This window comes from Fulmarus glacialis, unplaced genomic scaffold, assembly GCF_000690835.1.
Source record: "Fulmarus glacialis isolate BGI_N327 unplaced genomic scaffold, ASM69083v1 scaffold17481, whole genome shotgun sequence".
Classification (NCBI taxonomy): Eukaryota; Metazoa; Chordata; class Aves; order Procellariiformes; family Procellariidae; genus Fulmarus; species Fulmarus glacialis.
Genome location: NW_009191104.1, coordinates 36,391 through 64,245, shown reverse-complemented (window position 1 = coordinate 64,245; position 27,855 = coordinate 36,391). Strand labels below are relative to the sequence as shown.

The following is a 27,855-nucleotide window of genomic DNA, read 5'->3' as shown; positions in this document are numbered from 1 at the left end:
AATATCTGAAATCGACTTCAGAGAGATCAAGCTGGGGCACCTACTATAAGTCTTCCTTTGTTGAAAGTCTATTGAATAATGTATTAAAACACTATTCAGGTGTCTCTACAGATGTCTCTTGGATGTGATTACTTGACTCAGGAATTACTTACTTAGATGCTAATTATACTAATGCAATTTATGGGAAAGTTACTTACTTTAATGGTGGAATGACAGAAATATTATTTAAAAACACAGAGTCTAAACCAATTCCTTTAGAAGTCTCTGAAAACCTTCCCAGAAATTAAATGAGGATTTTAATAAATCCAGAGTTCATTCATGGAAAAAGGAAACAATGAACAGAATTCATATATGAAAATTTTTGATGCAAAATGTATCTTGCTGATTCTTCACAAATAGCTTCAGCCGGACTGAGGAGCTGAGACTCGGAGAAGCAGCCTGAAGGACTGACTGCTTAAAGAAAAGGAAAGAGAAGAACTGCAACAAAACATCCAAAAAAACCCTGGCCATCTCCTGTTGCATTGAGTTACATATACCCATGGGAATATGCTGAGGCTGCTGAGATTATCTTCAGGGGATGGAGATGACCTTATCACTCTCTCTGGAGGTGGTGAATACTAAAAACGAGCTGGTAATGGGATAGCCTCTATCTCATGGAGACAAATTCAGTGTTGTTGGTGGTTCTGTCATATTTGCCATGCTTCTCAAACTACCACTCTTTTTCTCAGCTGCCTAGCCATTAATCTCAATCCCCTTTGACCTGGTCTTTCAGCTCTCTCGGTTACCCTACCCAGGTATTCCCAATGTTCTCTCTCTTTTGCCTTTCCCTGCCCTGCGTTTCAGCAAGGGAAGTGACTGCAACAGAGAGAAAAGATTTAACACTGCATACAATATACATGTTTAAATAGGCTAATGTAATGTCCAACGTGTAACTTTATATTTCTTATTCTCTGCCAAATTGAGCAGAGCAAAGCAACAGCATTGTCCTTCGTGATTAGAGCAGTTGCATGCAGAAGTTCTCTTTACTTAAAGCTTTGAACAAACTGTTTGGCTTGGTTTTGTAGGTCCCATTTAGCACTAACATAAATGATGATTAAATCACATGCCACAGAATAGCTTCTCATCTCAGATACAGTGTAGACTGCAATGACAGGCATGAAAATACAGTGGTGGAGAGCTGGTATGGAAGAGAATGGGCCTCAACTCTCAATAAGTAGACATGACATCGTCATGAAACATTAATGCAACTTGCACTGACTCAGCGCTCAGCAAGCAAAACCAGGGTCGTTAATAACATGTATTCTGTGAAGCCTAATTCCACTTCTAGCTTAAACTTCTACTGAAGCCTGTTCATTTTGGACTGACTTTAGCCCTGCAAGAGCTCATGCAATACAAGCATAAGCATGGGTGTACTTAGAATGGTCAGCTTTATGTCACACGTATTTTTGGTTCTTTTCCTATCATGCACCATAGCATACACCATGCATCACAGCAGGAAAGCTACATAAATTTTGTATGCTCAGTGAACACAAGACACTTCACCATTTACAATCAATTTATCAACAACTTATACAGGACGTACAGCTACCCACTGATTTCATCCCCAGACTGTGACCTAGTTTATCATAGTTGGGCCTCTTTAATTCAGCCAAGCTTAACTGAATTGGGACTATGAATTTGCACATGTGTAAAGCTTGAGCGGATGGCGTCACCTTATTAATTGATATGCATGAGAACAGTCATACAAATGCCAAATTTTCCTGTGAGTCCTCATTTTTGCTGTAGCAGCTATGCTGGGATGTTTTCATTCTGTACTGAGGACTGGAAGGAGGTTTATCTGTTTCTGTCTGATGTTATCATATAAGGCCACCATTCTGGTTAGTTGTACAGCCAGGGACAGCAGTGGAAGTGTGATGTTTTACTTGTGCTGCTTGAAGGTGATTAAATTGTTTTCCATAAAGTTCTTTTGTACAAAAGCAATGCTGATAAATGGTTGATGTACGAGTTATGACCACCCTTCTCAAAGGGCAAAGAAGCTCTTGGGTTCTGGTCTGTAAATCCAACCTACAGTAGCGGCAGTAAGCACACTGCTGAGGCAGTATAGGAAACAGATACCTGGATGATACAAACATCAGAGACGTAAAACCAGCACATTACCGCCTGAAACTGCAAGGGTCACTGCAGAGAGGGCATTTTTCACATGTTTGGCCTGAAGCCCCCGGGTGGGTGCAAGCACACGACCCACAGACGCATTCGCCTCTCCCGCTGCACAGCGTCCCATCCTCAGCAATGCAGGCGCTGGTGTCAGTTGTGCAATTACAGTATTCACCAGTCCATCCACTGTGGCACATGCATTCCCCACAATCACAGTCACCATTGCCTGGAAAAACATTTATTATACATCAAATCAGTCTCTTAATAAGAATCTGAATGATGGCCTTTAAAATCGTTCCCCTTAATAGCAGATATTTTCCCCTCTCCAAATCATCTCACTCTTAAACATCCTTCTTCCTCCCCCAGCATTTTCAATTTTAAGCCAGAGGATCACATTTTCGCTTAGGCTGGCTGTAAGCCAGGGCAGCTCCATTCTCTTCACTGGATCCTCCACACAGATCTTATCTCCCAACAGCACACAACCTAATGGGTAAATCCTCTTTCATTTACAGCAGCATGATTTCAGTCTTTCTATTCAGCACAATCTCAAACTGGTTCCTGCCAGTTTAATGCTATTCCCATTGTTTCAATAGAATCACTTCTGATTTATGATGGTATAGCCCAGGAGAAAAACTATAAATACAAGTTTCCAAATTCTGATTGTATCTTACTAAGATAAACCAAGAATCATTGAGGTTACTGGGTTAAAATGATAAAAGTACCAGAATTATCCTAGAAGTGATTAAGATTAATTAATTAAGATGGCTATGCTTTGATAATTATGTCAGAGTGAAACTGTACACTGGCTAACACCAATGTATGTCAATATACTTACCTAAACTTCCTTGGAGCTACAATCATCTACAGCCATTAAAAGTCTGACGCAGTGTGATGGTGGCTGATACGCTCCAATAAAGCCGTGCCAACTTACGCTAGCTATGGAGTGGTTAAAGGGGTCTCATTTTTAAATTTGAAAACAGGGTTAAAAATTCTTTCTTGTTCTAAGTCTAAAGATCATTCAGAAATAGTAAATTATACTTTATACAGAATTGATTGCAACTGAATATATGATGAAAATACAGATTCACAAGCTCATAGCTAAGAGTGAGACAGCAAAGCTCTAAAATGCAGACATTAAAAAAAGCGTCAAGGGACCGTACCTCCGCACTGGAGCCCTCTGTGTCTCACACACGAGAAGTCATCGCATTCACAGCGTGGCCCATACACCCTTCCGTACAGGGACGGGTGGCAAACGCACTGCCCGCAGTAGCAGTCGCCTCTCCCGCTGCAGGAGCTCCGCTCTGCCGAACCCTTGCAGGAGCTGGCGCCGAGGGCGCTCTCCTCGCATTCGCAGCGTGGCCCCACGTACCCCGGGCTGCAGACGCACACCCCGCACTCGAACGATCCTTTCCCTTCGCTGCATTTTGGGCTGTTCGTCTCAGCCTTTGCCTGACAGTTACAGCTGCACTGGGGATGAAGTTCGATTTCCAGCGTGTCACTGAGGCCCACTGGCTTTACCACAATATGCCTTCTGGTTTTTTCACAAGAGGAGAGACTTACAGTCACATTGAAAGAGACCTGGAAGAGAAAATGGTGGCTGTTCAGAGCTGCAGCACACGTAGCTCTGCGGGGTACTCTGGAAGCACGCGCAGAGGACAGAGCAAGAGGGTCGTAGATACCGCCTGCTTTTTGGTAACTTGTTTGGAGGAAGATTATTTAGTAAAGAGCAAACTCTCTACCTTGGTGTCCTAAATTCTCTGGACTTCATGTCTTTTGAGAATTTGTTCTTTACTTACTGTGTCTCCCACTTTCACATGCGAGCATTTCCTCTGATGTGGGAAAAAGGTCCCGTTGTTACAGATGGCCGTGAAAGAGAGATTGAGCCCTTCTGTCTCTCCCAAGACCTCCAGCTCCACCTCGGACCTCAGCTCCTTAAAGGAAAAAGGCATGATGAGATGAATGGAGTGATAACGCTGCCAAGCGCTGCTAATGCTCCACGTCTGTGTAACGTGGACTGTAACTTATCCCGACTTACACAGAAGTAAATTCGTGGGTTTGGCACTTTATTTACAGACTTCTCTATTGCAAGAAAAATGGGGAACGAGCAAAACAAAGCAAGTGCTGACAGAACCAGCTTTCAGTGGAAAGCAATGGTGGTATCAGTTTAATATCCGCTATGACGGGGCTTATTTCCTGCCCTTGCAGGAGAATGAATTCAGTCTTTTATTAAATCATCTTTCATCACTAAGTGCTCTGCTGACTGCTACAGGTTTTCCTTTAGCTCTGGTCTCACTAAGGAATGGATTTGTGTCCCTGGTTGCATTGCTAGCACCGGACTTTTCCTGATTAGCCAGCCTATGTCAATATTGCCCCCTCTTTATCTCTCCTGGTAGAATCAATCTCTCTCACGGCAGGGCAGGGTCGGAGCTCAGTTCTGCCTCAGTGCGGGGCCTCCATGAGTTAGCCCGATGTTTCCAGGACCAGAGCCAGAGCCGAGTCCCCCGGTGAGCTCCCGCAGCCAAGGGGCCCGCTCCCTTCCTTACTTCTCCTGATGGAAATTCCTGCTTCATGAGCTGTCAGTGCTATTTCAAGTTGCATTCAACAACGGTCTCATTTCTTAAATCGATTTGTTCAATCAAACTTTCATTTATTAAGTGAAAAACTTACTTCCTGAACTCTCTCATACCAGGTTTTTATATTTAACTCTTTAAAATATTTTATAGCAACTCTGCTTACACAACTTAGTCTTAATCCAAAGCCTATAGCAGACCATGGGGAAATTCCCTATGACTTCATTGGACTGTGGATCCAGTAAATGGAAATTTTTCAAAAGTACCTTAGCAATTGCCGAGCAAAAGTCTCACTGACTTGGCTTTGTGCTCTTGCAAGCTTAATTGCTTTACAGAATACCCCCTGCCCTTCAATCAGAGCACGAGGAGCTTGCTGACTTTATTTCAGTGAGTTATTCTAGTAAAGGCATCAGGATGACTCACTGGAGTAAAGGTCTGGTGGGGTAAAACAAACTAAAAGTAGAATAGGTATAAAGTTGTATAGACAACAGCTCCCTGTCCTTTGTACATGTCCTGGATTCCCTGGAACTATGTCTTAGGGTTGGGTTTGGTGGGGTTTTTTAAATGTCTTTTCATGTGGAAAACCTTGTCAGTAAACCAAAGCACTTTAATAAAAAGGACAGCAACATGTCCTGCAAGATGCATTCACCTAATACCCAGTGCTCTTCCCAGCACACAGCCAGAGCAGTAGATCTGTGCCCTGGGCACCAGGTTGGTAACCTTGGTAGTTCTGGATGTGTCCAATTTTTCCTTCACATTTGTTTTCGATTTAGGTACTTATGTTGCTATTAAAACAATGCAGAGATAATAATTTGTTTGCAACAGCTGGGGTCTCACAAAAGGACCAAATATAGCAAACCTCTAGATAAAACTGTGAATGTTGGTATGTGCTAGTGTTACAGGAAATATCACCAAAAAGTCCCTCTTCCACCAGCTGCAAAACTACAAGGCTCAAATAGAGTGCAACTGTGAGAGAAAATTAAATGCTGCTGAACACCAAGTCGTAATGCTTTGAACCCTGGTGTCTGTACTGGGTCATTATGAACATGCCTTGCCGTTGTGCAAGGTCAACATACGCACCTTACGCCACTGAAAACGAATGCATAAACTGTGACAAACTCCAGTTTCTTAGATCTTAATATCTGTGAGGACTTCTAATGGTGTTTTAAATCTACTAAGCTGCCTGGCCATAGTTTGGGGACAAACAGCGGACAGTTTAGTGAGCTTTAAGCCATTCACAGAGAAACATTTGTGGTTCAAAAAATTTTCTGAATGAAACAGAAATTTGTCTAGTGTTACAAAGCAGTGTCACAAACTTATGCCCTTGTGTTACCTGTCCTTTTTTAACGTATTATTTCTTTGGTCTTATTTTCCTGTAAGTGAAAGGACCAAGCACTGAAAAAAGAACAGTGGAATTTTTTCTGAAATTTTAAAATCCTGGAATGACTTTAATCAAATGGCCTGATATCTGTCACAATGCATTTTAGCCTACAGCTCTGCAATACAAAGTTACGCAGAATTCAATGTTAAACAAAGCAGGCAGAAATATGGTTAGAGAAGAAAATGAATCATACTTGGAAAGAACACGAGAACTCCTTGTAACAAATATTTTGACAGCTCAGACTTTCTTAACTTGCTTACTTCCTCTCTGAAGCTTTTAGATAGCAACACATGGTGAATGGCATTAGCAAACCTTGTGTTTGTACAGCAAGGAAAGACTCGAAAGCACTTTAGAAGTGTTAAAAGATTTAGCCTAACTCTACTCTTGGGGGACAAATAGTTATTTATTCCTTTTTTGTGGGTAAAGGCACAGAGACACCAGGCATTGAATTACACTGCTGAGAGTATCATGAGAGGGCTGTGACAAAAATGGAATTAGATTTTCTGTTTGGCATGTGATTTTTAACCCTCATTTCCCCCTTCCCAGTCCAAAAAAATTCAGATGTCTTATGTCAAATAAGGTGGCTTTCAGTGTTTCCTGCTTGGAAGATTTTCAGTCATGAAGCAGTAAGATTGTTAACCTTTAAGGTTAAGTGTAATAAAATGGGCTCCGGGAAATTTTGAGCGTGACATGTTGCTACTTGTACACTTTGTACATCTTGAAATGTAGGTGGGATTTTAAGAACCTATGAGCAACTCCGGCGCATGGTCCAGACATGCTGTACCTGAATGAGGACACGACGAGTTATGGCCCGAAGCGCTGTTCCTGCAGCCGCCTTCCTGCCGCGACGGGAGGGGAGCAAGCACCGAGCCCAGAGCCCCCTCCAAACCCTGCCCACAGCACAGCTGAGCCCAGGACCTGCCGAAACAACTCAGGAGCTGCAGCGGGGTCACCACTGACAGCTCTGGGAGATGATCTGCTCAAAGCACGCAGCAGCTAAAAAGCCAACAATGTCCTGGGCATCACGAGCAAGGATGCTGAGAACAAGACAGAGGGCATCATTTTGTGCCTGTATAAACCTTAGCGTGCCCTGTCTTGCTTACTGCAAGCTCTTCTGGTCTCCACGTTTCAGGAAGGGCTCATTGGAGTCAGGGAGGGTAAAGAGAAGATCAGCTGAAGTCACCAAGGGGATGGAACAGCTGAGGAGAGACTTAAAAGACTGGGATTGTTCAATTTGGAGAGAAGGTTGCGGGGCTGGAGGGTGTCTCAGTGATAAAATATTATGAAATCATGAAGACATGAAGATAAGGTAAATGCAGAGCTGTTATTCACCAAACCCTGCAAGACCAGAACTAAGGTGCACTCAGTGAAACTTTAAAGCATAGGGAGTAGTTTAAAATGGGAAAAAGAAAAATGTATCACACAGTGCAGCTGAGCTCCTTTTTGCAATGGAGACTGAAAATATCAGCAGGTTCAAAAAGGAGAGTAGAAAAAAAAAAAATCGTAGACAGTAGGTAACACTAAGGGGAAGACGCAAGGATGCACTCTCCGCCTTTCCAGTGTTCCAGCAAGGCAGAAGGTGCCATGACACTGCCATTAGAGGAAGCATGGTTTCTGCACTTTACACAATGTTACAGCAGAGGCACCAGGACACAGCACTGGAACAATTATTTTATGTTTTTCCATTACTCACTGGACAACAAAATGGTATTTCAGCTGTTAAATGTAGGAACCCTTGTCTATACATTAGAGTGCCAGCCTCAAGAAATCCTGATAGGAACCAGATGTGACTAACAACAGGTTGGACTCCAGAAGTGAGATCCTGGTGCCACTGGATGCTTAGCAATAGCTTTGCTCATGTAAAGGTTTCCCCCCCTATTTATTACAATGTGTAGACTCCCAAGATTAACCTTAAAGTACTTTGCTTATTTAATTTTCCATCGTATAGAGAATCTTCTGTTATTTTGTATTTCTTTTTAAAAATCATAACTCACCAATTGTAGTGCTTTTATAAGAGTTAGAAGAATTTGGTTTGCTTTCCTATCATCAAGACCAAAATAATTTTGGGCATAATGATGATTGTCTTATTCAGTTGATAGGAGGAAGAGCAGGAAAAAAATGTAAGGAAAGAAATAGAAGCTCTTTGCAAAGAGTTATTTTGCATTGTAGCCAACTGGTAGAGCAGGTTTTTAATAAAAAGGGGCTGAGAGGGAAGAGAGAAATCTATGGTATATCAGCACATATGTAAATGAATATATCTGTGTAAAGACATGTAAAACTGCCAAAAACATTCCCCTGAAAGAAGAGAGCCAGGCAGCCAGGATGCATTTTACAAACAAAGCTCTGAAGAGCAGCGCTGTGTTTATGTTCCTGTCATCTTTGCAGTATTTCTTGGTATTATCTAAACAAACCCATTTCGGCTCCTGTGTTCTGCTTTTTAAAAACCTCAGAACAGCCTCACAGGGGCAGCATCAAATTGCTAAAGCAGAGAAGAGCACGGAGCACAGGATAGTGCTTTTTTCCCCAGATATTCCTGCTCTGGTGACAGCTACCGATGGGAAGAGAGTTGAGTCCCCGTAGAAGTATTGAACTGGGAGACCTGAATCCCTATATTAAAGAAGGCTTAAGAGTAGGTGTGAAATAGAGGAGTATGAAGAAGGCAAGATAGATGAGACACTGATGTGAATTTAGCATTCCAGCACAAGTAAGGAATGACAGAATGTTATAGGAATTTTGTTCAGAAAACCATGAAAACTGGATATAGTTCTATATAGTTCTATAGTTCATTTCAGTAGAGATTAATAAGCATAAATTACAAATAAAACTACTGTTTCTGTGCTCACTTAATCCTCAGAGTAAACAAAACTTTTCCTCCTAAGGTCAGCACCTAAGCATAAAAAAAAGATGTTCTTGTAATCAGTGCAGAAAAAGAATCAAAGACACTTGTTTTTACCAAATTGCAATCTAATTTTGAAAATATAGACTTGCAGGAAGAAAACATTATAACCACCTTACCTGATATGCAGCAATGATCAACTGGAGAATATTTCCAGAATCCTTCTGTAGTCGTCCAACAGTAGCTCCAGGAATAAGCTTTGCGTAACTCTGAAAATATATTAAGAAACGTTTAAAGCATAAAAAAAAAAGACTAAGTGATAAGGTAGGTGACAAGGAGCTATTGTCTGGAAAAGAATAAAATATGTTGGAGCCAACTAAAACAAATAATAGTGACATTTTCCAGGACCCTTGCAGAAATAGAAGTGACACACGTCCTATTGAAAAAGTCCTATGGAGAAGTGTTTCACTGAAAATTAGTGGGACATATATTGCTAAATCAGCTCTGTGTGCTTGGAAGTTTGATACTATAGTATTTTTCAGCTATAATTTTTTAAATTTAGAAGGAAGATATATTCCATCAACAGTTGTGTTTTTCTTTAATAAAAATAACCAAAACCAGATTCAGCTGCTCTACTGTTGCTGTACTATTTAAGAGTCTTGGACTCTACATTCAATAACAGCAGTCACTTTTTTATCTTTGCAAGCAACTGAGCATCTTGAATCACAGAAGTTAAGAAGTTTAAACTAAGGGCTACAAGAACTTTGAACAAAGGCCCTTAAAGCACTGCTGCTGGTTTATGATCAATGTAACACCCCACATGTATCCCAGTGGTCTGTGGCTATGATTGATTGTATGTTGACTTTATGTTAATAATGTAGTGCCAATTTAACAATTGACTTCAGTGATAAGTTTTCTTTTTGTTTTGCATTAAATTGCATCGTGACACTAACATGACATCTAGCAGCTAGATTTTAAATATGCTTAATTAAAATTTATCTTGCCTGGTTGTTAACTACATGAACTTCTCTTGCTTGTACCCATGCCTTTGGAAAATAGTAAGTGTTCATCACTAAAAACACACATTGTAGCATTCATTTTCCTTTGCAATATATCATATCAATACCGTTATTTTAATTTAAAAGAATTCCAGAGAGCTATTAATAAATATGTATAATTTGATACCCTTATATCCCTCTTATACTTTACATCTCCAAAAGCCCTGTGATTACTCTATGTATTATGTATGGAATACTTATCATTCATTAGATTTCTAAAGTGCTATTGTAAATCAGTGGGATTAACTGCATTTTAGGTTGCAGCTGGTGACTTTGCATTCCTGACTCCTCCTGTGATCAGTGCTCTCTCAAGGATTCTTAGAGTATTGAAACTCTGCATTTTGTACACGTGGACCTTTCGGGAGATAATTATAAGAAAAGACGATAAACCTGGAATTTAAAGTATAGCACCCTTTAATCTGTGGCGTGCAAAACAAACAGCAGGGATATACTGTTCCAAAGACTTCGTTTTATCTTTCCTCTTTGAACAAAAATTTTCTGCATGGTGATACAACGATGACATTGCAAGCCCAGTCTAAGTGTGTATCTCCAGTCCATTGATTAAACCCTACCTTTTAGCAAATACTTCTGTTTAACCATTAACAAGATGAGGTAGACTGATGCTTTTGGAGTGCTACTATCATAAAATATCCAAAGAATGTCATGGAGTTTAGTCTTTTAGCAAATATTCATTAAAAGGTGAACTGCCTTTTTATAGAGATACTCTGATTCATGTTAGTGAAATTTGACAATTATATATTTGAGTTCAGTAGGGTTATGTCTAATTTTTAGCAGTGTAAATTATAGAAGAATTTTCATTATAAATATACTGTCATGCCAAATTTATAAAAATAGTCTGAAATTCTGTACAAGTGTGGAGACTGGAGTATTTTTAGTTCAATTTTCAGCAGTGAAACGCAATCTGAAAACCCTAATTTTCAAGCTGTATTCTCCTGCGATATAAAAAGAAATAATTTGTTCAAAAAAGAGCAGTTTCTGCTTCAACAGCAGTGCTGCTTAGTCAGGATTAAAGAAGGATTCTTTTGCCTCATCCAAATTTGAATACACTTTTAAAGAATTCTGCTTGGAAACAAATAATATAAACAATAATAATAACTACTTTATGAAACCTTAAAGACTGGTGTTTTCTTTTATACCAAGATAGGATTTACACAATTTGTCAAAATATCATCATTATTGCAATATTCACAGATGCTTTTTAAATTGATAGCTTTTATAGAATAAAAACATTATCTGCTGCTTTGGTAAGACTCAGCTGAGACTAATGATGCAAAAAGTTAGACATGTGAATATATTTTAAAAGACCTTTTTTGGAGAAAAAAAATAATCCTTTTTATAAATAATCTCAAATTATCAGGGCTCAGTGTGAGGAACTTCCTTCCCTCTCTTGCATTTAATTTTGAGTGGCGTCGTAAATGTTTCCATGTGACTGTCTTTAAAGTTCTTGTGGTCAGGGAGAGCATCAGATCTAAACCTTCCCCTTCTTTTAGATTGCTGTGCAGTAGCTGTTTGGTTGCATGGAGGGATCAAAACTAACAGCAGCTATGTTACAAGCATACATATTCTGTGCTTGCGCAATCCGTAATATTTGTATGTTAGATAATAATACACGTACATGTAAGTGGATAAACTGAAAATTCAGTTGAAGAGGATCAAGCATATTAAATGACTGAATTATTTTGGGCTAAATTGTTGGGGATTATACAGGGCTAGAAATATAAAATATATATTTGACAGTCTGAACACTGCACTTAATACTAATGGAATTTATCAAGTCTATTTAAAGAGGTGCTTTCTACGTCCTCACAGTCATTTTAATGGACGTTTGTCCCTAAGAACTGGATTATAAATAGCAATGGTCAATTTTGGGGTCTGATATAATTAGATGCTGAGTTCAAGTAGATTTGAGATGAGATATTTGGGGAGTTCTACCTCAAAGGATAATTAAGTTTGGGGGGCGGTTCTGAGGGAGACTGCAGAATCTCCATCACTGAGGCTTTTAAAAAGAAGTAAGTAAAACACCAAGACAAGAGTGGTTTAATGGTGGTGCCCAAGTGCCAGTTTAGGTCCTCTCCCAGCTCTTCCCGGCTACCTGAGCAGTGGCCTTAACACAGGAATAACTCTCATTGTCTTGCTTTGTTCTTTTTACATTCTTAAGCATGGGTACCTGGTTATTTACATTTATATTACAAATTTGAATCACACAGATGAAAACATGACACTATTGTCCTATTTGCAGGTCCTACATATACCCTTGAAAGTATACTGAAGTGTGGAAAAACTGCACTGTGAGACTTACATATGATTTTTGTACTTGCTTTGACTGATTTTCCATATCACCTACATGATAGAAAGCAGGCGATAACAACTATAGCTATCCAAATAAGTGACAGAAAGTAGTACTGAAAAGATGAAAGCAGCAGATAGAATATATTCAATGGGATTACTATATATCCTACAAGATGGAAGATAGTCGCACTTTTTTCCCCTGACAAAGAAAGTAACAAGAACAAACCATTCCCCAGTTGGGTTAACAATGGCTTGCATTTTTTGTTAGCTATAAAACTTCGTTTAGTGTTCCCAGTGAACAATAGGTGCCCACATGATAACTTTGATACTGGTATAACACTGACACAGGGATACTGAAATAGAAAACCCCTGATAAGAACACTGTTGGCCAACTCTGAGGGTGACCGCCAGCAATTTCCAAGGGAAAATATAGTGCCATCAGTAAGAGAAAAGTTTCTTTGGAGAAAATAAGGCTTTGTAAATCAAAGAGATATTTCCAAACTACCTCCTAGAACAGCTCTTATTCATGCAGCTCCTGTTAAAATCAGTGAAAAAAATTCACTTGTCATTAATTGGGCCCCTATTAAGAAATTGTTAAGCAATAATGAGATTTAGTAAACGTTTTTTAATGCACAAATTTTAACTAATCTCTGCTATGACTATAGAATCCCACTGCATTTGTAAGTGATTGACTTCTACTATTGTTGATCTAAATTTTCATGCTTCAGCTCAGTATTCAATACAGTCTTTAAAAAAGCCAGACAGTCAGTGCTCCAAGATGTAGTGTTTCCTTCATTGTCAAGACTGTAATCTGAGAATCAGTTTATGAAAGATGCGACTCTTGTAACTTTTGTCAGACACCTGGAGTATTAGTCTTACTCAAGACAACTCTACAACTGGAACCAGTCAGAGAAGCACTAAGGGGTCTTCCCTGGGTTACACAGAGGACAGAAGTAGAAAACCATCATACTGGTGAGTACCTCAAGGACTCATCTGCCCCCTCTGCTGTAACATAGGACCTTTTCCCCTGCCCTTTCTTTCCTATTTTTCATGTGGTTATCACACCAGGGGAGCACCTTTCGTATAATTCCCTTACTTTGGGCTTTTAGTGAGGAATGTTGTGCAAGGGTTTTTCCTTTAGAAAGCCAAGCTTATTGTATCAGCAGTATCACCCTTCTTGACTCCCTCTCAGACAACCTGAATAAATTTGGAGGCACAATTTCTCTCCCCTTGTCCCCCTTCATGCCAGGCAGCCAAGCATAGGCTGCAAAACCCCTTTATTGTCCTCTCTGAATTCTTATCTAGAATTTCTTTTTGCATGTGAAGATTTCTTCCCAGCAGAAGGACTGGAAAGAAAAGGAAATAAGAATTGCCAATATCCTTCTTATTTTATCTTGAGGGCTTTTGCTCACATTCACTGCAAGAAGCGAGTAAGCAATAAAAGGAAGATGTGTACCCAAGGAGCTCTTCACAAACAAAATGCCCTTTTCCAGCTCTGTCCTTGCAGCCTCAGCTCACAGCTGGAACAGCAATGGGCCAAAAGTAGCACGGAGCTTCAGGAGGGCTTATATCTGTGGAGGCTGACAACAGGTGCCTGCACAGATGACTGATGGAGCTGCAGGTATGAATGATATTCAGTTTATTAAAAAATAGGGATTTTGCATATCCATAACCACTGCTCTTCTGCTCTCCCCTCTCTCCTGGCTCACATTTCCCATGACAGGACTTCATAGAGAGCAGGAAATTACTTCATAGAACAGGATTCTGAGAATCCTAAAGTCAAAAATTCCTGTAATAAAGTGTTTTCCCTCAGTGGACATGAGGAATGATACACGAGGGAAGAGGACTTTGTCCATCATGTTTTGTATTTTTAATCTTGCCACTACTCTCCTATTTGTCTCATTGGAAAGAGACACAGAAACAAAGACAAATTAATAAAACTCTCAGGTCAACTGAAAAAAAACCCCATTATCTCAGAGTTGAGCATGAAGACAAATGTATTTTTCAGAATATATTCTTGTCTTACAAAAGTAAGAACAGGCTCAACTGTCCTTCTCTAGCCTTATAAAATACAAAAGGCTAATCATAATGATTTCACTGAATAATTTAGCAAGGCTTAGTTTGACAATCCTTGACTTAAAAAATTAGTGTGATTCAACTTGAAATCCAATTTAAGAGTTACCTAAGAACATCAAAATCAATACATGAGGAAGCAGTTCCTAAGTAAAAGAGCCTTTCTCTGATACATAATTTCTTAGCTATTTTTATTACATAAATATGTTACAGAATTCAGTCCTTAATACTAGAATTACTGTACCAGCCGTGAAAAAGGGTGAACGTTAAAACAAATACTGGAGAACTGAACATTTTAGTTTGCTCACCTCATATATGTGAACTTGCTCATTCGTTACAGCAAAAATTAATAAAACATTGTTTTGCACAAGTTTGTCAATTAATTGTCCAATTGTGGGATACTCCTGCAAACAAACAGAAGAGAGCCACATCAATCCATTTTTCATGAGTGTCCAGTTGCTAATTACCTCCCATGAAGCACACATTCAAATGATCATAATTAACAATGCATTCTCTGTATAGTATAAACTATAATTAGGCACTATATGTATACAAAATAAAAGATAGTGTATATAATATCCTCGCCTTGTTTTTAAGGAAATCCCTCTGAGAAAAGTACAGTGCCAGCCTCCATACTGGGACACTTGGCTCAGTAACATCTGTGATATACGTAATCCAAAGAATAACACTGCACCAGAGCAACTGGGTGTTTGTCCTACACTGAACACTGTAGTGTGTATAATCAGTATTTTTGAAAGCTGAATCTTAAGCTGGTAAACTTTCCTACATGAACAGTGTCTTACAAATTCCTAAACTCTTCCTGAATTCACATCCTTACAGGGGACACAATTAATGCAAATTTTGCCTTCCCTGCAGAAGGAAATACTAGTCAGTCCCATTCCATTTTTTTTCCGGGTTAGCAGGAATAAGATTTGTACTTTCTTTTTTCCTAGTTATAATCTATCCTAACTCCATACAAACACACTGTTCTCTTTTTACTGAAATGCGCAATTACAAATAAAATAGATTACATGAAATATCTGGATTCCGCAACTTTTATACATTTCAGTGATAAAGACATTTCATTACTTTTCTAAGTTGTTCATGTTAGTCTTTAAATTTCCAGAATGCGAGAGTTGTACAAAATTCATAATAAATTACCAGAACAGTTGACATGGAATATTCATTATTGTGGTCCAAATGACAGTTTCCATCATTAGGAATAACAATCCCTGCCAGTTTACTGTCCATCCCAAAATGGGAATCAGCATCACTCACAAACACCAGCAAATGTAGAGAATCATTCCTCCATCCAATTTTTTCCTGTCATTTAAAATACATTAGTTTAGCAGGCTGTATTGCACTCACAATATAGGAAAGCAGCAAAAGATCTGGAGAACAGCATCTCAAAATAAATGAGGGGAATAATTTTAAAGGGAGTGTCAAAAACATCACAACATCTCTTAAGAGATGATGTTCCTTCCATTGTCGTTGGCTAACATTTTGTCTCCCCATTCCTGTGTTTAATAACATGGGCTGGCCGTGTTCATGTCAGTCCGTTTACTACTCTAAATATAGTTAATCAAGAATATTTAAAGAAAAAACAATCAAGAAAACAGACCCAGTAATTATACTTTTTTTTTATCCTTGGCAATTAAAAAGAAACACTAAAATACTGCAATATGCATGTTTTACTTAATACAGCCAAAAGTATTTTCACACAAATCTAATGAGGCTCTTGGACTGCGTTAAAAAAATCTTGAAAAATAATGATCTGCTGCTTTGAAATACAACCATATAATACTAGAAGTGGTAATATACAGAATAATTAATATTATCATAGAATCATAGAATGGTTTGGGCTGGAAGGGACCTTAAAGATCATCTAGTTCCAACCCCCCTGCCAGGGCAGGGAAAACTTCCACTAGACCAGGTTGCTCAAAGCCCCATCCAACCTGGCCTTGAACACTTCCAGGGATGGGGCATCCACAACTTCTCTGGGCAACCTGTTCCAGTGCCTCACCACCCTCATAGTGCACAATTTCTTCCTTATATCTAATCTAAATCTACCCTCTTTCAGTTTAAAGTCATTACCCCTTGTCCTATCACTACGTGCCCTTGTATACTATACCTTGTATATTATACCTAGAAGTTTCAATTACCTTGCAAACAGCTGCCTGCATAATTGCATCGAATCCTCCCTCTGGAGTGTCTATATTAGCAGAGATTCGCTGTCCTTTCACAATTTCATTGAATTTTTCAGCATCATTTGTTAGTGGCAAAACATGTTTGTATCCAAAGGTGGGTAAGCACTCGTATGGTACACTTCTACAAGAGAAGTGAGACAAGTTATAGATAATACAGAGTGAAAAATCACTACAATGGCTACTTCGCAGGCCTGTCTGGATTAGTTATTGGTCATGTATCTGTGTCTGAGAGAGATCTCATGAAGAACGTAGAAGAATCATAAAGCATCCAGCGAGAAGGGCAATGCAAACAGGTCTACATAGAGCCTGAGATATGCCTTCTAGAGCAGAGTAATCCAGCCAGTTAACAACGTGCAGTCCTTGCCGTGCTCCCGGCCGTGCCTTGTTTTCATACTCAGAAGCGCATTAGGACCTGTAGTCCCTTAATGACATTCAGAGGGCACCACCAAGCTGCTGCGTTCCTGCTTCAGGCTGCAGAGCACAGCTTCTCCCTAGGAAAGGGCTAGGGCAGCCTGGGTTTGGGGGATACTGCTAGACCTTAAGGGAAAAAAAACAGGAAAACAAGACTGATGGGTAAATGAAACTGCTATTCTGTGTTGGGTTTGAGTTTGCACCTGCTTGGTATAGCAAGGTCATAAAATTCTTATATATACGTATATTCTAGCAAATCAAAGAAAAATACATAATTATTCTGCACACCTGTTTGTTAACCTATTAAGCACATTTGTAACTAGCAGCAAAAGCTAAAAAGCAGAATTACTCCCAGATTCCTGTCTCCAAATAACATAAGACTCAACAGCGTAACGATCAGAGTGTGAAACTAAAAGAAACAAATTTTGTTTCCCAAACTGATTCAGTTACAGCTGGAAGAGGGCAGAGGTTCCAGTGAGGCTGCTAACTGAATTTTATCCTAAAGATTAATATTATGACTTAATGTTGGCATGCAAACAGAGGTAGGTATTTTCCCTGCCTACCTGCAAGGGTTGTTTATTTCTTCAGCTGTAGTTTTGATAAATGGTGAAACTGGTTTTTCAACAAAAGATCCAAACCCCAGTCTGAAGTTGCTCGTCAGTTTTGACATTTCTTTGGAAAGAGTTGAACCCAGTTCTTTGATTGTATTCAGATCATCATCCATGGAGGCTGAAAGATCCATGAGGTAATAGAGATCAATTGGATAATCTTCAGTTTGGCGAACCTTGATCTGTATTGTTTCTTCATGCCCTATGAAGGTCATGGGAAAGTGGGATACATATCAGCACTTCTAAATAGAAGTTATGAGCAACACCAAGTGGTTCATAAACTTACATATATGGTGAAAATTATGTAGTATTTCAAATCATCAGTAGAATTAAAAAAAAAAAAAGTAAAAAATTCTCTGTCAACTAAAATCTCAAACAGGAGGTTTGAAAAACTAAAAGCCGTTCTAGTGTTTTTTCTGAACTGTTCTTCAGTAAAGCCGTCACCATAGATTTACAACTGATTGCTGTAATTTAAAAATATGAGAACACCACCTGGGCACTATGCAGCTTTAGAAAATTTAGATATGAAGCTAATTAAAACTAAAGATAGCGCTTACGGGACAAACCACGTACTTTAGAAATTTCAAGAAAACCAGAGTGTACGCACAGGTTTTATTCTCAGTTCCAACACTATGATATGACCTAACTGGGTGTCTCTTACATTTCTTTATTCCAAATTTTCTCCAGGAAAAATTCACATCTCAAGGACCCCAAAGTAGGTCTGGAGTGTTTCCATAAATGTCACTGGTACCTCGTAAATCCTCAAAGCAAGATTTTATGCTGCCTCTGAGATACGCTGTTTGCCAGACCTGCGGGGGAGAGGCACAGGAGCAGGGCTGGAGAGGCTGGGGGGTTCCACTCTCTCACTGCCACCTCAGTGGCAAGAGAAGAGAAGAACTAAAAAAATATATCCTTACTTTTATGATGTACCCAGCACTTCTGAAAGTATTTTGAACTCAGTCAAACCTAGCTTCCATCTAATGAGTCAACAGATAATTTTGGACTCAACACAGTTTTTTTTATCTTTATTCTATCAAGATTTTTTTTTTAGACCATTCAGTCTGAGAAGCTTCAGTATATCATATTGGCTGAAAAAAAATACCCCACATCTATGAACTGAGTGACTTACCTGGTCGCAGCCTGAGAGTTAATTTTTGAGGAGAAATCTGTGTGACATCAGAATTGTTCTGGGTTGCTACAGTTAGGGGCTTGTTTCTGTGAATTTCTACTTCTGAAATGGGAAATTCAATCAAATTCAACTGGCATCCTTTTGACAAAAGGTTTTCTGGGGTATCACACCTCCCATGAATTCCAGCCAAGTCCGTGTAATTCTAAAGCAAACAGGAGAAGGAATGGATGAGTTAAATGTATTTACTGACCAGCTACCAGCACCTGGCTGACGAAAGGTCAATCCAATGCAGGGAACAGAAACAAAGGTGCAAGTTAGTGCAAACTAGTGCAGAAAGAGGTGTAGGTGGCACAGAAATCTAAATTTGCCCTTCATGGATCACGTCACATAGGTGTATAGTTAATGTAACTTACACCGATTTGGTATCCTGGGAGAAACTGCTCTATTGTTGGGGAATGGGAATTGTGCCACTCACTGCATTTGGCTTCTCGCAGTACTGGGAATGATAACACAAAGTCCCTGTGAGCCCCTGGTTTTTCTATTACAGGATTATGCCACAAATTCATCAGTCTTCCCTAAACAGTTTTGAACTGCTGATGGAACAATATCATTTAATAACAGAAGAGGTCTCGCAGACAATCAACTCCGACAAATTCTGTGACAAACTGACGGTGGGGTACCCTGTGTTCATGGTTTATTTCTGACCTACTCTTTCTCCTCAACACTCATTTAACATGTTCACTGAAGCAGGTAGCAAGTCCTTGTTACTCTGCCTGGTGCCCAGCAAGCACCACAGCCTCCCTCCCTGCTCCCCAGCGCCGGCGGGGCTCCCGGCATGCCCACGTCTGCCTGGCTACATTTGGCCTGGCGTCCTACTTGACCTTCTCCCGTCCGGAGGAAATCACAAGCCTATCGATATCAGTTGGGTAGGTTGCAGTTTATTTGTGTTACTCATTTCAAAGCACTTGATATGCATTCCTTTCCACAACACTGCTGCAGGGTAGGTACTATCCCCGCGTAGCGGTGAAGTTAATGGTTAGTTTTACAAAGAGGCTTCTGTGCCTTACTACCATTTCCTAGAGCTATGTCTAGAGTTTAGATCCTCAAAATCAGTCAGCTGCCTCCTGACCTGGAAACTGCTCTGGCCTGCAAGACCTTTTGACTAAAACCTGGGCAATGCCCAGCAGAACTGGCACCGGAACATTCAATTCCTGGCTGGTGGTCATGGGCCCGTGCCATGGGGCCGCTCTTTTCTCCTGGATTTGGGTAAGCGACCTGGGGTTCAGCCATTAAGCCACAAATATTCTCTGAATTCAGTCACTGAAAAACTTTCCATCCAAAGCAAAACAAATTTACTTTAAACCTATTAAAAGCAGAACTGGGACCCTTCTTTCCATGAAAATGTCAGCCTTCATGCCTGAAAATTATCAGGGATCTTATATATTTTGATGGAAGCAATGTTGAGACACCTGATGGGAACAGTGGTTTGTATTCTTCAGACCGAATCTGGTGTCTTTACTCAGGCAAAACTCTCGCCAACTGCTTCTTGAATACAGTGCGCATAAAAATCATGTACCATTATAAAACTTTTACGGGGAGATCCACATCATCTCCCTTAGTTACACACTTTGAGTTGCTGGCTTTTCAAAACATGTGTGAGTAGGCAAACTCGTATTTCAAATACAATTACGAGGTGTGTTTTTATCTACAGAAAACAGTGGTTTCTTTGGAGGCACTTGTGTTTACCCTGACACTAAAGCTCCTACATCTTTTGCACTCTTGATGTGTTATTCTCTAGCAAACAAGTGAATGAGCCTATGAACAAAGAAAAAAATCATGTTTAAAACTCTGAAGTTTTCAATAGTTCCATAGTCGTTTTTTTTTTAAATCAATAAATTGTGTTTCATTTTTGTTTTCTGAAAATACATGGCAGTAGTCAACATTATGTGATCAAATTTCATTTCAAGAAAATCCTGTTTGGTTGTTAAGTACAAACATAAAAACTACTGCAAACACACTAATGTGGGTGGGGTTTTTTCCCATGATAACATTTTCTGCAAACTGCTATATTATTTTTAGTAAACTTATTTTTTAAAAAACTGCTGTTTGGTCTTTGTCAGCTACTTCATAAAGCAGTATGTTAGTCCCATCCCCAAAAAGCAAGAAATACTTTTAACAGCAAAGGTGTAAATCAGAAACTACCATGAAAAAGATTTATTTTATTTCTCTATTATTTCTGGCAAGTTTTTAGTTGTGATAGCTGACTATCTTGCTAACATTAATGAACTAAGACCTAGAATATTTACTGTGAAGTATGGAGATATTATTTAGCATCATTTACAGGTGAAAGTTTTAAAAGCAGAAATGTTAAGTGACTTGCTCGGGGTTACACAGAAGTCTGCAACAGATATATAGGAAACAAATCCAGTTTTTTTTTTAAGCCCGATGTTTTAGCCAAAACACTTACACCTATATCATACTAATTATAAAACTGACACTATCATCGTACTTAAAATCAACCACAGATTAATAATTTGTGTATGCAAGCTGACTGGAGCACCTTCTGTTCTGTTTACACTGTCTGGGTTGGCATGTAATGTGTAAGATGCAGTCTGGTCTCTGACTTGATGTCTGGTGCTTCATCACCAGAACTGTGGGTGAGTCAGCCCTGAGGCTGATGACCTGAGCCCCTCTAATAACACTTTTATTTCTGCCTTAGATGAGGAAGGTTGTTTAAAAAAAAAAACAAAAAACCAACACAACAATGAATAATAGACTATAAAGTCTAGATTGCATTCCCCTTTTATCCCCAGGAAGGCTTCACTAAGCACTGCATGCATTACAAAACCACAGGCTGACCCAATTAAGTCAATACTTCATCACTCAGAGCTACTACAAACACTTCAAGTCTTATTTTGAAATTTTTTTGGTATCATTTACTCTACCTCTTGAAAACACCAAGCGCAGTGTGGTCCGGAAAGCAAACAATCTTCACAAGTCACTGCTCTTGCTTGAGAACAGGTCCCTAAATTTAAATCCAAGAAGATAAAAGACTATTAATAATGTTTAATTATTCAATTTATGAAGAATCTTGTCATTTAGAGAATGCGGGAGGTGAAAAATGCACACATTTAGCCATATTTAGGATTACTGATAAAATTCCTCCATAAAGGTATTTCTATTAAAGAAGACTAACTCTCTAAAAAAAATTAAACCCCACAATTGCTGGCAATTAACATACTTACTTTTGCATGCTTTATGGATGGCATTCACTGAGAACACGTTACTTGTTTTCTCCAGTGCACCTGATCAAGTGTTACATGTTTTTCTGCTATGGTGCAGGTAAGACATTGCCAACATAACCAGGGATATTAAAAGAACAGATTTATGTTCACTCTACACGCTTAAAATTGCTTCACTCGGGTCTGTAGATACTTGATATGATTTTAATTTATTGTGCAAGTACAAGTGAAACACTCAGTCACATGTATACCATTAAGTTTCTCAGTGGATCAAACAGCGATTAGTATAACCAAAATTGCTCAAATGCCCGTCTCTTTCATACGTGTTGTGCTATGTAATGACCATATAAATCTTAGATGAATTTGCAGGGTAGCCCTATAGCAGTCTGTCAAAAAAAAAAGTCATTAAACAGAAAGGAATGATTAAATACAGAAGACAGAAAAGTATTTCATATCGACTTCAAGCATGAAACAATGCAAAAATGGTTTTGAAATGGATCTCCCTACCCCTGAGCCTTACCTTGCACACAGTTATTTCTTTGCAGAAATAGGAAACAGAGGCAAAGCAATTCAATCCCCATTCGTTTTCAGTGCTGGCTGCGTGACAAAAAAATATTAGCGTGTTAATTATCGTCCGTGTAAAGGTAGAATGTCGTAAAAATCATACCTTCCTGGAGGGTATGTTTTCAGATGTCACCTACACCGGTTTGCGAGGAAACTTCAACCCTACCGGGACAGACCATGAATAAAAGTGAAAACAAGGGCTACCTGGGCAGGTAAAGAGGACAAGCTGTGCATAAAGTAACGTGAACGTGGTTATTACTTCCTTGTTTTCCTGGACTCCTTATAAGGTATAAGGGGAAAATTCATTCAGGTGAAGATTTCTGTCAATCCCAGTCGCTCTGGGTCCTAGAGCAACCCAGCCAAGAGAGCGGGTTTTTGTGTGTGCAGCAACTCTTAAAAGGCTCCTCTAAAATAACGCCTTTAATCGTTCCCTGAGGGAGTGCGTTAGGCAGACAGGTCACAGGATTGCCAACTGAGTATACCTGGAGAGATGTAAAAATCCCATTTTTTCAGATTTCCTGATGTGGAGGGAAACTTGTAAAGGCAACTGTGAAAAAAACAAAAAGGAATCACTTATGAGAATTGAGGACCTGGCTTCAGTAATTCAAGATACAGAGTACATTTATTTTATTAATATTGCAAACTGAAAAGGAAATGCTGCAGTTGTGGATTTTTTAATATGTAGAAGGAGGAATAATTGCATTCTCAGTTCTGCAACTGACTTGAAAAAAAAATCATGTCAGCTTTAAGTCTGTGCAATAAGTGGCCAAATACAACAATATAACAAGTTATTGCTATCTCTTTTTTTCCCCCCCACCTGGAATGAAGGCAAAATACACATTTCTTACAATCTTATTAAAGGAAATAAAATTTCCTATTTGTAGATTTCATCTCTTCCCATCTTTTATGCTCTGCTATTGTCTGTTTTGAAAATCATTTGTTGAGGACAAGCCCTCTCTTATCATAAGGGTTTGCAACCAACTCTACACACTGCAGCATAAAATTATGATTTCATTAGTTCTGTTGCTGGCCTGAAAACTTTTTTCCTACAGTCAGAATCCTACCAAAGTTAGCTCATAAGGACTAGGTTGCTCTCACCAAGAGAACTGGCAGGATCAGACCACCCTTTTCAAACTGGTGGTAGCTGCGATCTTGGGGCAGGATATGTCGGTAGGGATGGGTCTATACTAGTTAAACTCAACATGCGTGGAAACATTCCTGGGCATTGAGGCCAACTGGCACAGAAAGACCTCAGTTTAAGCTTGCAAATTGCCTATTGGGACCATTCTAGCAACTAAATTGTGCCCAGAAATTGTTTGCAGAGAGTGTTAATTGGAAGAGGTCAAATTCATGCCAGGGAGCATTTTAACAGTTTAATAGCATAGACAATCTCATTCTAGTGCCTGGAAATATTCCCAGGCACATCCGATTTTACTAGTATTTACACAGTCTATGGGTAGTTTCATAGCAGCTCAAGCTGGATTACGTCAAGCCTACCTTTGCCCTGCCCTTGTGTTCCCACCCCTTCGCTCCTACCAGTACTCATGTCCAAACAAACAGTGAGCTGATTCAAACTGATCCAATTAAAATCCAATCACCTTCCATGGGGAAGGTGGGGGGCTACTTTTCGCCTGGGTGAGTCCCTTGAATCATGTGGCTGCCCAGTCCAGAGCGAGCGCCAGGTCACGGGAGGGAGCAGGAAAGACAGGCAGAGTTGGCAGGAAAGGTGGGAATATGTTAGACTGCTTAGGCTGTTGTGGAACCGTATCTTAACATTTCTGTTTACAACAACATTCCTAAGTCTGCTTCAACTGCTTTCTATACCTTGGAGTGTCCTTTGTAAGGCACTTGTTCAGCTACAGCGTTTTCCTGTGGCATGAAAAAAGCATCGATTATGTTCCTTCAGCTGGTGAAGACGCAATTCTGTGAGGACACTGTCTGTAGCTACCTAAGGTCAAAAAGAAGTGGAGTCAACTGAAAATGTTTGCTCATACTAAGAAAAAAATCCTCCTGTAAGTGCCATCCAACACATCTTATTTCCCTGTTTTTAATTTACATTTGTGTACGTGTCCTTTAATATTGTTGCTATGTCTACAGCTTTGTGGAGCTCCAAAACCCAGTGCTTTCCCTTTCAACGTAGAAGGTCACTTTGTAGCTTTTACTAACTCCTGGTAATATAACAACACTTCAAAACGTGTGCTCAAAGGACTTGGTGGCAGTTCCTCAGCCACCAAAAGGTACCAGACACCAGCAGTGTCCCAGATTAAGGACCAGCCAGCTGAACAGCTGGCACTTAGCAAGTGCTTATTCTTAGATTAAAGGTATCAAACTTTTTAGTGTAGAGAGAATGAATAGTACAGCCTACATAAAACTTACAAATTCTGTTTGATATTACCAGTTCCTCATTTGCGTGTGTGGTAATATTTCATACAGGTCTTGGCAAGAACAGCATGACTGGAGGCTAAGTGCCTGCCTCTGAATGGGATGGCTGCCAAAGACTATCTGAATAACTCTTTCCTGAATAAAATAACTAAATTTCTGCAAATTATTAAGAACAGACCTCCCCAGATTGTCTGGAGAGAGCAGAGAAGGAAAAGAAAGTAGCAGAACAAACAACAACAAAAACACACTGGAAAAAAAGAAAAATCAAGGTCAGTTTTGATTTTTAAAAACTCACACAATGAGAAGCTCACAAGACTGGACAGAGCGGGAATAAAAAACTCACTGATAGGGGCATAGGAGGTTAAGAGAGGTCCAGGAAGGGAGACAGCATATACCAAGAGTAGATCTTGGGCAAGGCAAGAAAACCTAGGCAGGAAGCTGACAGATGATTCTTGTTTTGAAATGTCACCAAATATCTTGTGTAATATCTAAAGGTAAGTTGACCAGGAAATTCCTCTACTAATTTAATGCTTTATTGGCTTTGACTATCACACATGCTGGAAGAGCAGAATCACAATCCGGAGTAGCCAGGCTGATGTGGGGAGGATGTGTAAAAGCCTTTGGGGTCCTGGCATTGCTTGGTTTGACAGCAAGGTTCCCCGTCTTTATAAGGTTTGTAAGACAGAGTCTTGTTTCATTCACCCAAATTAGAGGCATCAATTCAATGAGATATAACAAAAAGGTAGTTTATAGTACAGACAGAAAGCATTATTATTGTTTTCATCAGCCACTACATACTCATTTTGGAGCAAATTCTGGTCTCAATTAAATCAGGGTTACGGTTTTATAATGACACATTGGAACAGAAAACAGCTGTTTATCTTCCAGTATGGGCAATGCTGAGCAATGCAAGTCTGTGGTTCTTTAAAAGATAATAAAATTTGTATAGGATAAAATCTTTAGTGCATTTTCCCCCATACTTGGCACTTACAGTACATGAAGACAGCACAGAAAGATATTCCGCTCATCCAATCAACTTTTAGCAAATTCACTGGCAAGCAACAAACATCGAATATCAAGGTACAGAAAGCAAGCAAGCTAATGTTGGGGACAGGGAATAAGAAATAAACTAAAAAAACATTAGGCTCAAGTTGCATTTCATTAGTAACAGTGGGCCTTTTTTCTCTAGAACAACAGTGTATCTTTTCTAGCACACTGAGCTGAATCCAGAAGACAGCCTGGTGATGGGTCTGTAAAGGGAAGTGTTTGCCTACAGAAGCATGCCTCACCAAGAACTCATTCAAATCTAAAAATTACTTCATTTTAGAAAAAATACCAGCCTCTCCTGCAAATAGGGTATGAACTGATGTAGCATAATTACACACACAGGGAGACCAGCCCAAGAGAAAACAACAATTACTTCCTTTTGTGCTAGACAAAACCCGGAAGAGGAGGCATGTTAGCTCCAGTGAAAGCTTACCAGTCAACATAAGAGATCGGTATGTCCCAAGCTCATCAGAGCAAGGAAAATCTCTTTTAATTAGAAGCTGGAGAGCTATCCATATGGAGGAGAAATTCTTGTAAGTGATACCTCGGCCTCACACACAACCCAGGTCTTAATTCCCAATGCTCTTCTCATGCACACTCTCGCCCTGAAAGCCTGGAAAAATACGGAGCAGTTTATAGTCTGAATGTCCCACAGGCTGAGACAGTTCTCAGAATATTTTCAAAGTGGGGGGAAGTGTCTCCTGCACTGCAGAAAACATTTCTCTCCTCCTGCCCTTCATCAGAGAGTTTTGTGGGACTGGAAGCAGTGAGGTGGGGTCTTCCTTCCCTCCATCATACACAGTGACTTACCTCCTTAATGCATCTGTAGGAGGCAAAGGGCTACACTCCTTAGGTCAGAGGCAGGTTGCTTTGCATTTGAAACATCTGGTGACTTTATTCTCTCCCTGGTTGGCTTCCAAATCAAATCTGTCTAGAAAGCTCCTGACGATCTCTAACAGGGAGTCAAAGTAGTAGACTTCAAAAGTTTCAGACAAACTTTTTAACCTGAAAGATAGCAACTGAAGAATATGCAAAAGTCTACAGAATGAGTGGTTAAAATACTTTTCTCCCAAAGAAGATGTATGTATGTTCTGTAGCTGCACAGTCAAGTGCTTCCAGACTCTTGGGCCGGCAGAAATGGAAGGCATTTTCTTCGGAAAAAGTCTACCCAGAAATATATCCCTCAGCAGCCTGACAGACCCAGTTCCAAAGAACGGCAATGACAGATGTTTCAGAGGACGCCTGTCAATTAGCTAAGCAACAAAGCCTGAAAAAAGTTTTGAAGCTTGAAACTTAGATTCCTCTCTAAGGAACTGGAGGTGATTTGTGTAGCCACATAGCAGTGTGAACGTCCTGCAAACAGGACAATCCAGCACAGAGGGAAACCACACACAAATACTGCAATGATACTGCAAGGACTGTCCTGTCTCTACCTTTGCTGCAGCATAGGTCCTGACAATACTTTAGGGAGAGCTTGCAAAAACATTTAAAGAGGAAGCAACAATCCCTAACAAACAGTTGTATTTAGTGGGGAAATTCACAGTGATGGTGAATGCAACTAATCAGTAATTTTTACTTTTTTTTTTACTTGAATTTTTTTCTAGATATAGAACAATAGTATCACCTGTCAAATCACTGTGTAAAATAAATAAATTCATCTGGATTTATACATTTTAAATGCCAGTTGATACTATTTGCTATCTCTTTGTTTGTTAATCAGCATAGACTGCTGTAAGCATTCGGGTGCTGTATAAATGACACGGAGCCTGCAGTAAGCGAAGATCTGAACGTACAGTGACTGAGCTGCTTCACTCCAGCTCCCATGTTTTGGGGTGTACTAATATCATACCCTGTTAGGGGCCGAGGACCAAATCATGGCTATG

At 39.6% G+C, this 27,855-nt stretch overlaps 1 protein-coding gene across 2 annotated transcripts in view; it reads right to left on the bottom strand.

The window, feature by feature from the left end:
* ITGB6 (integrin, beta 6) overlaps positions 1-23,092 on the bottom strand; it is a 32,730-nt gene extending 9,638 nt beyond the window's left edge. The window contains exons 1-12 of one of the 2 annotated variants that reach the window (XM_009586574.1): positions 23,026-23,092; positions 22,500-22,576; positions 21,683-21,762; positions 18,738-18,939; positions 17,564-17,810; positions 16,545-16,710; positions 15,544-15,705; positions 14,691-14,786; positions 9,121-9,210; positions 3,951-4,085; positions 3,315-3,732; positions 2,158-2,380 (exon numbers count right to left, since the gene is read on the bottom strand). In XM_009586574.1, coding sequence (XP_009584869.1) covers positions 2,158-2,380; positions 3,315-3,732; positions 3,951-4,085; positions 9,121-9,210; positions 14,691-14,786; positions 15,544-15,705; positions 16,545-16,710; positions 17,564-17,810; positions 18,738-18,939; positions 21,683-21,762; positions 22,500-22,560 — 1,880 coding nt within the window. In that variant the 5' untranslated portion in view covers positions 22,561-22,576; positions 23,026-23,092. Of the gene's footprint in view, positions 1-2,157; positions 2,381-3,314; positions 3,733-3,950; positions 4,086-9,120; positions 9,211-14,690; positions 14,787-15,543; positions 15,706-16,544; positions 16,711-17,563; positions 17,811-18,737; positions 18,940-21,682; positions 21,763-22,499; positions 22,682-23,025 lie in introns of those variants that run through there. The other variant, XM_009586573.1, reaches the window with a different exon arrangement.
* Between the last annotated feature and the right edge of the window lie 4,763 nt (positions 23,093-27,855).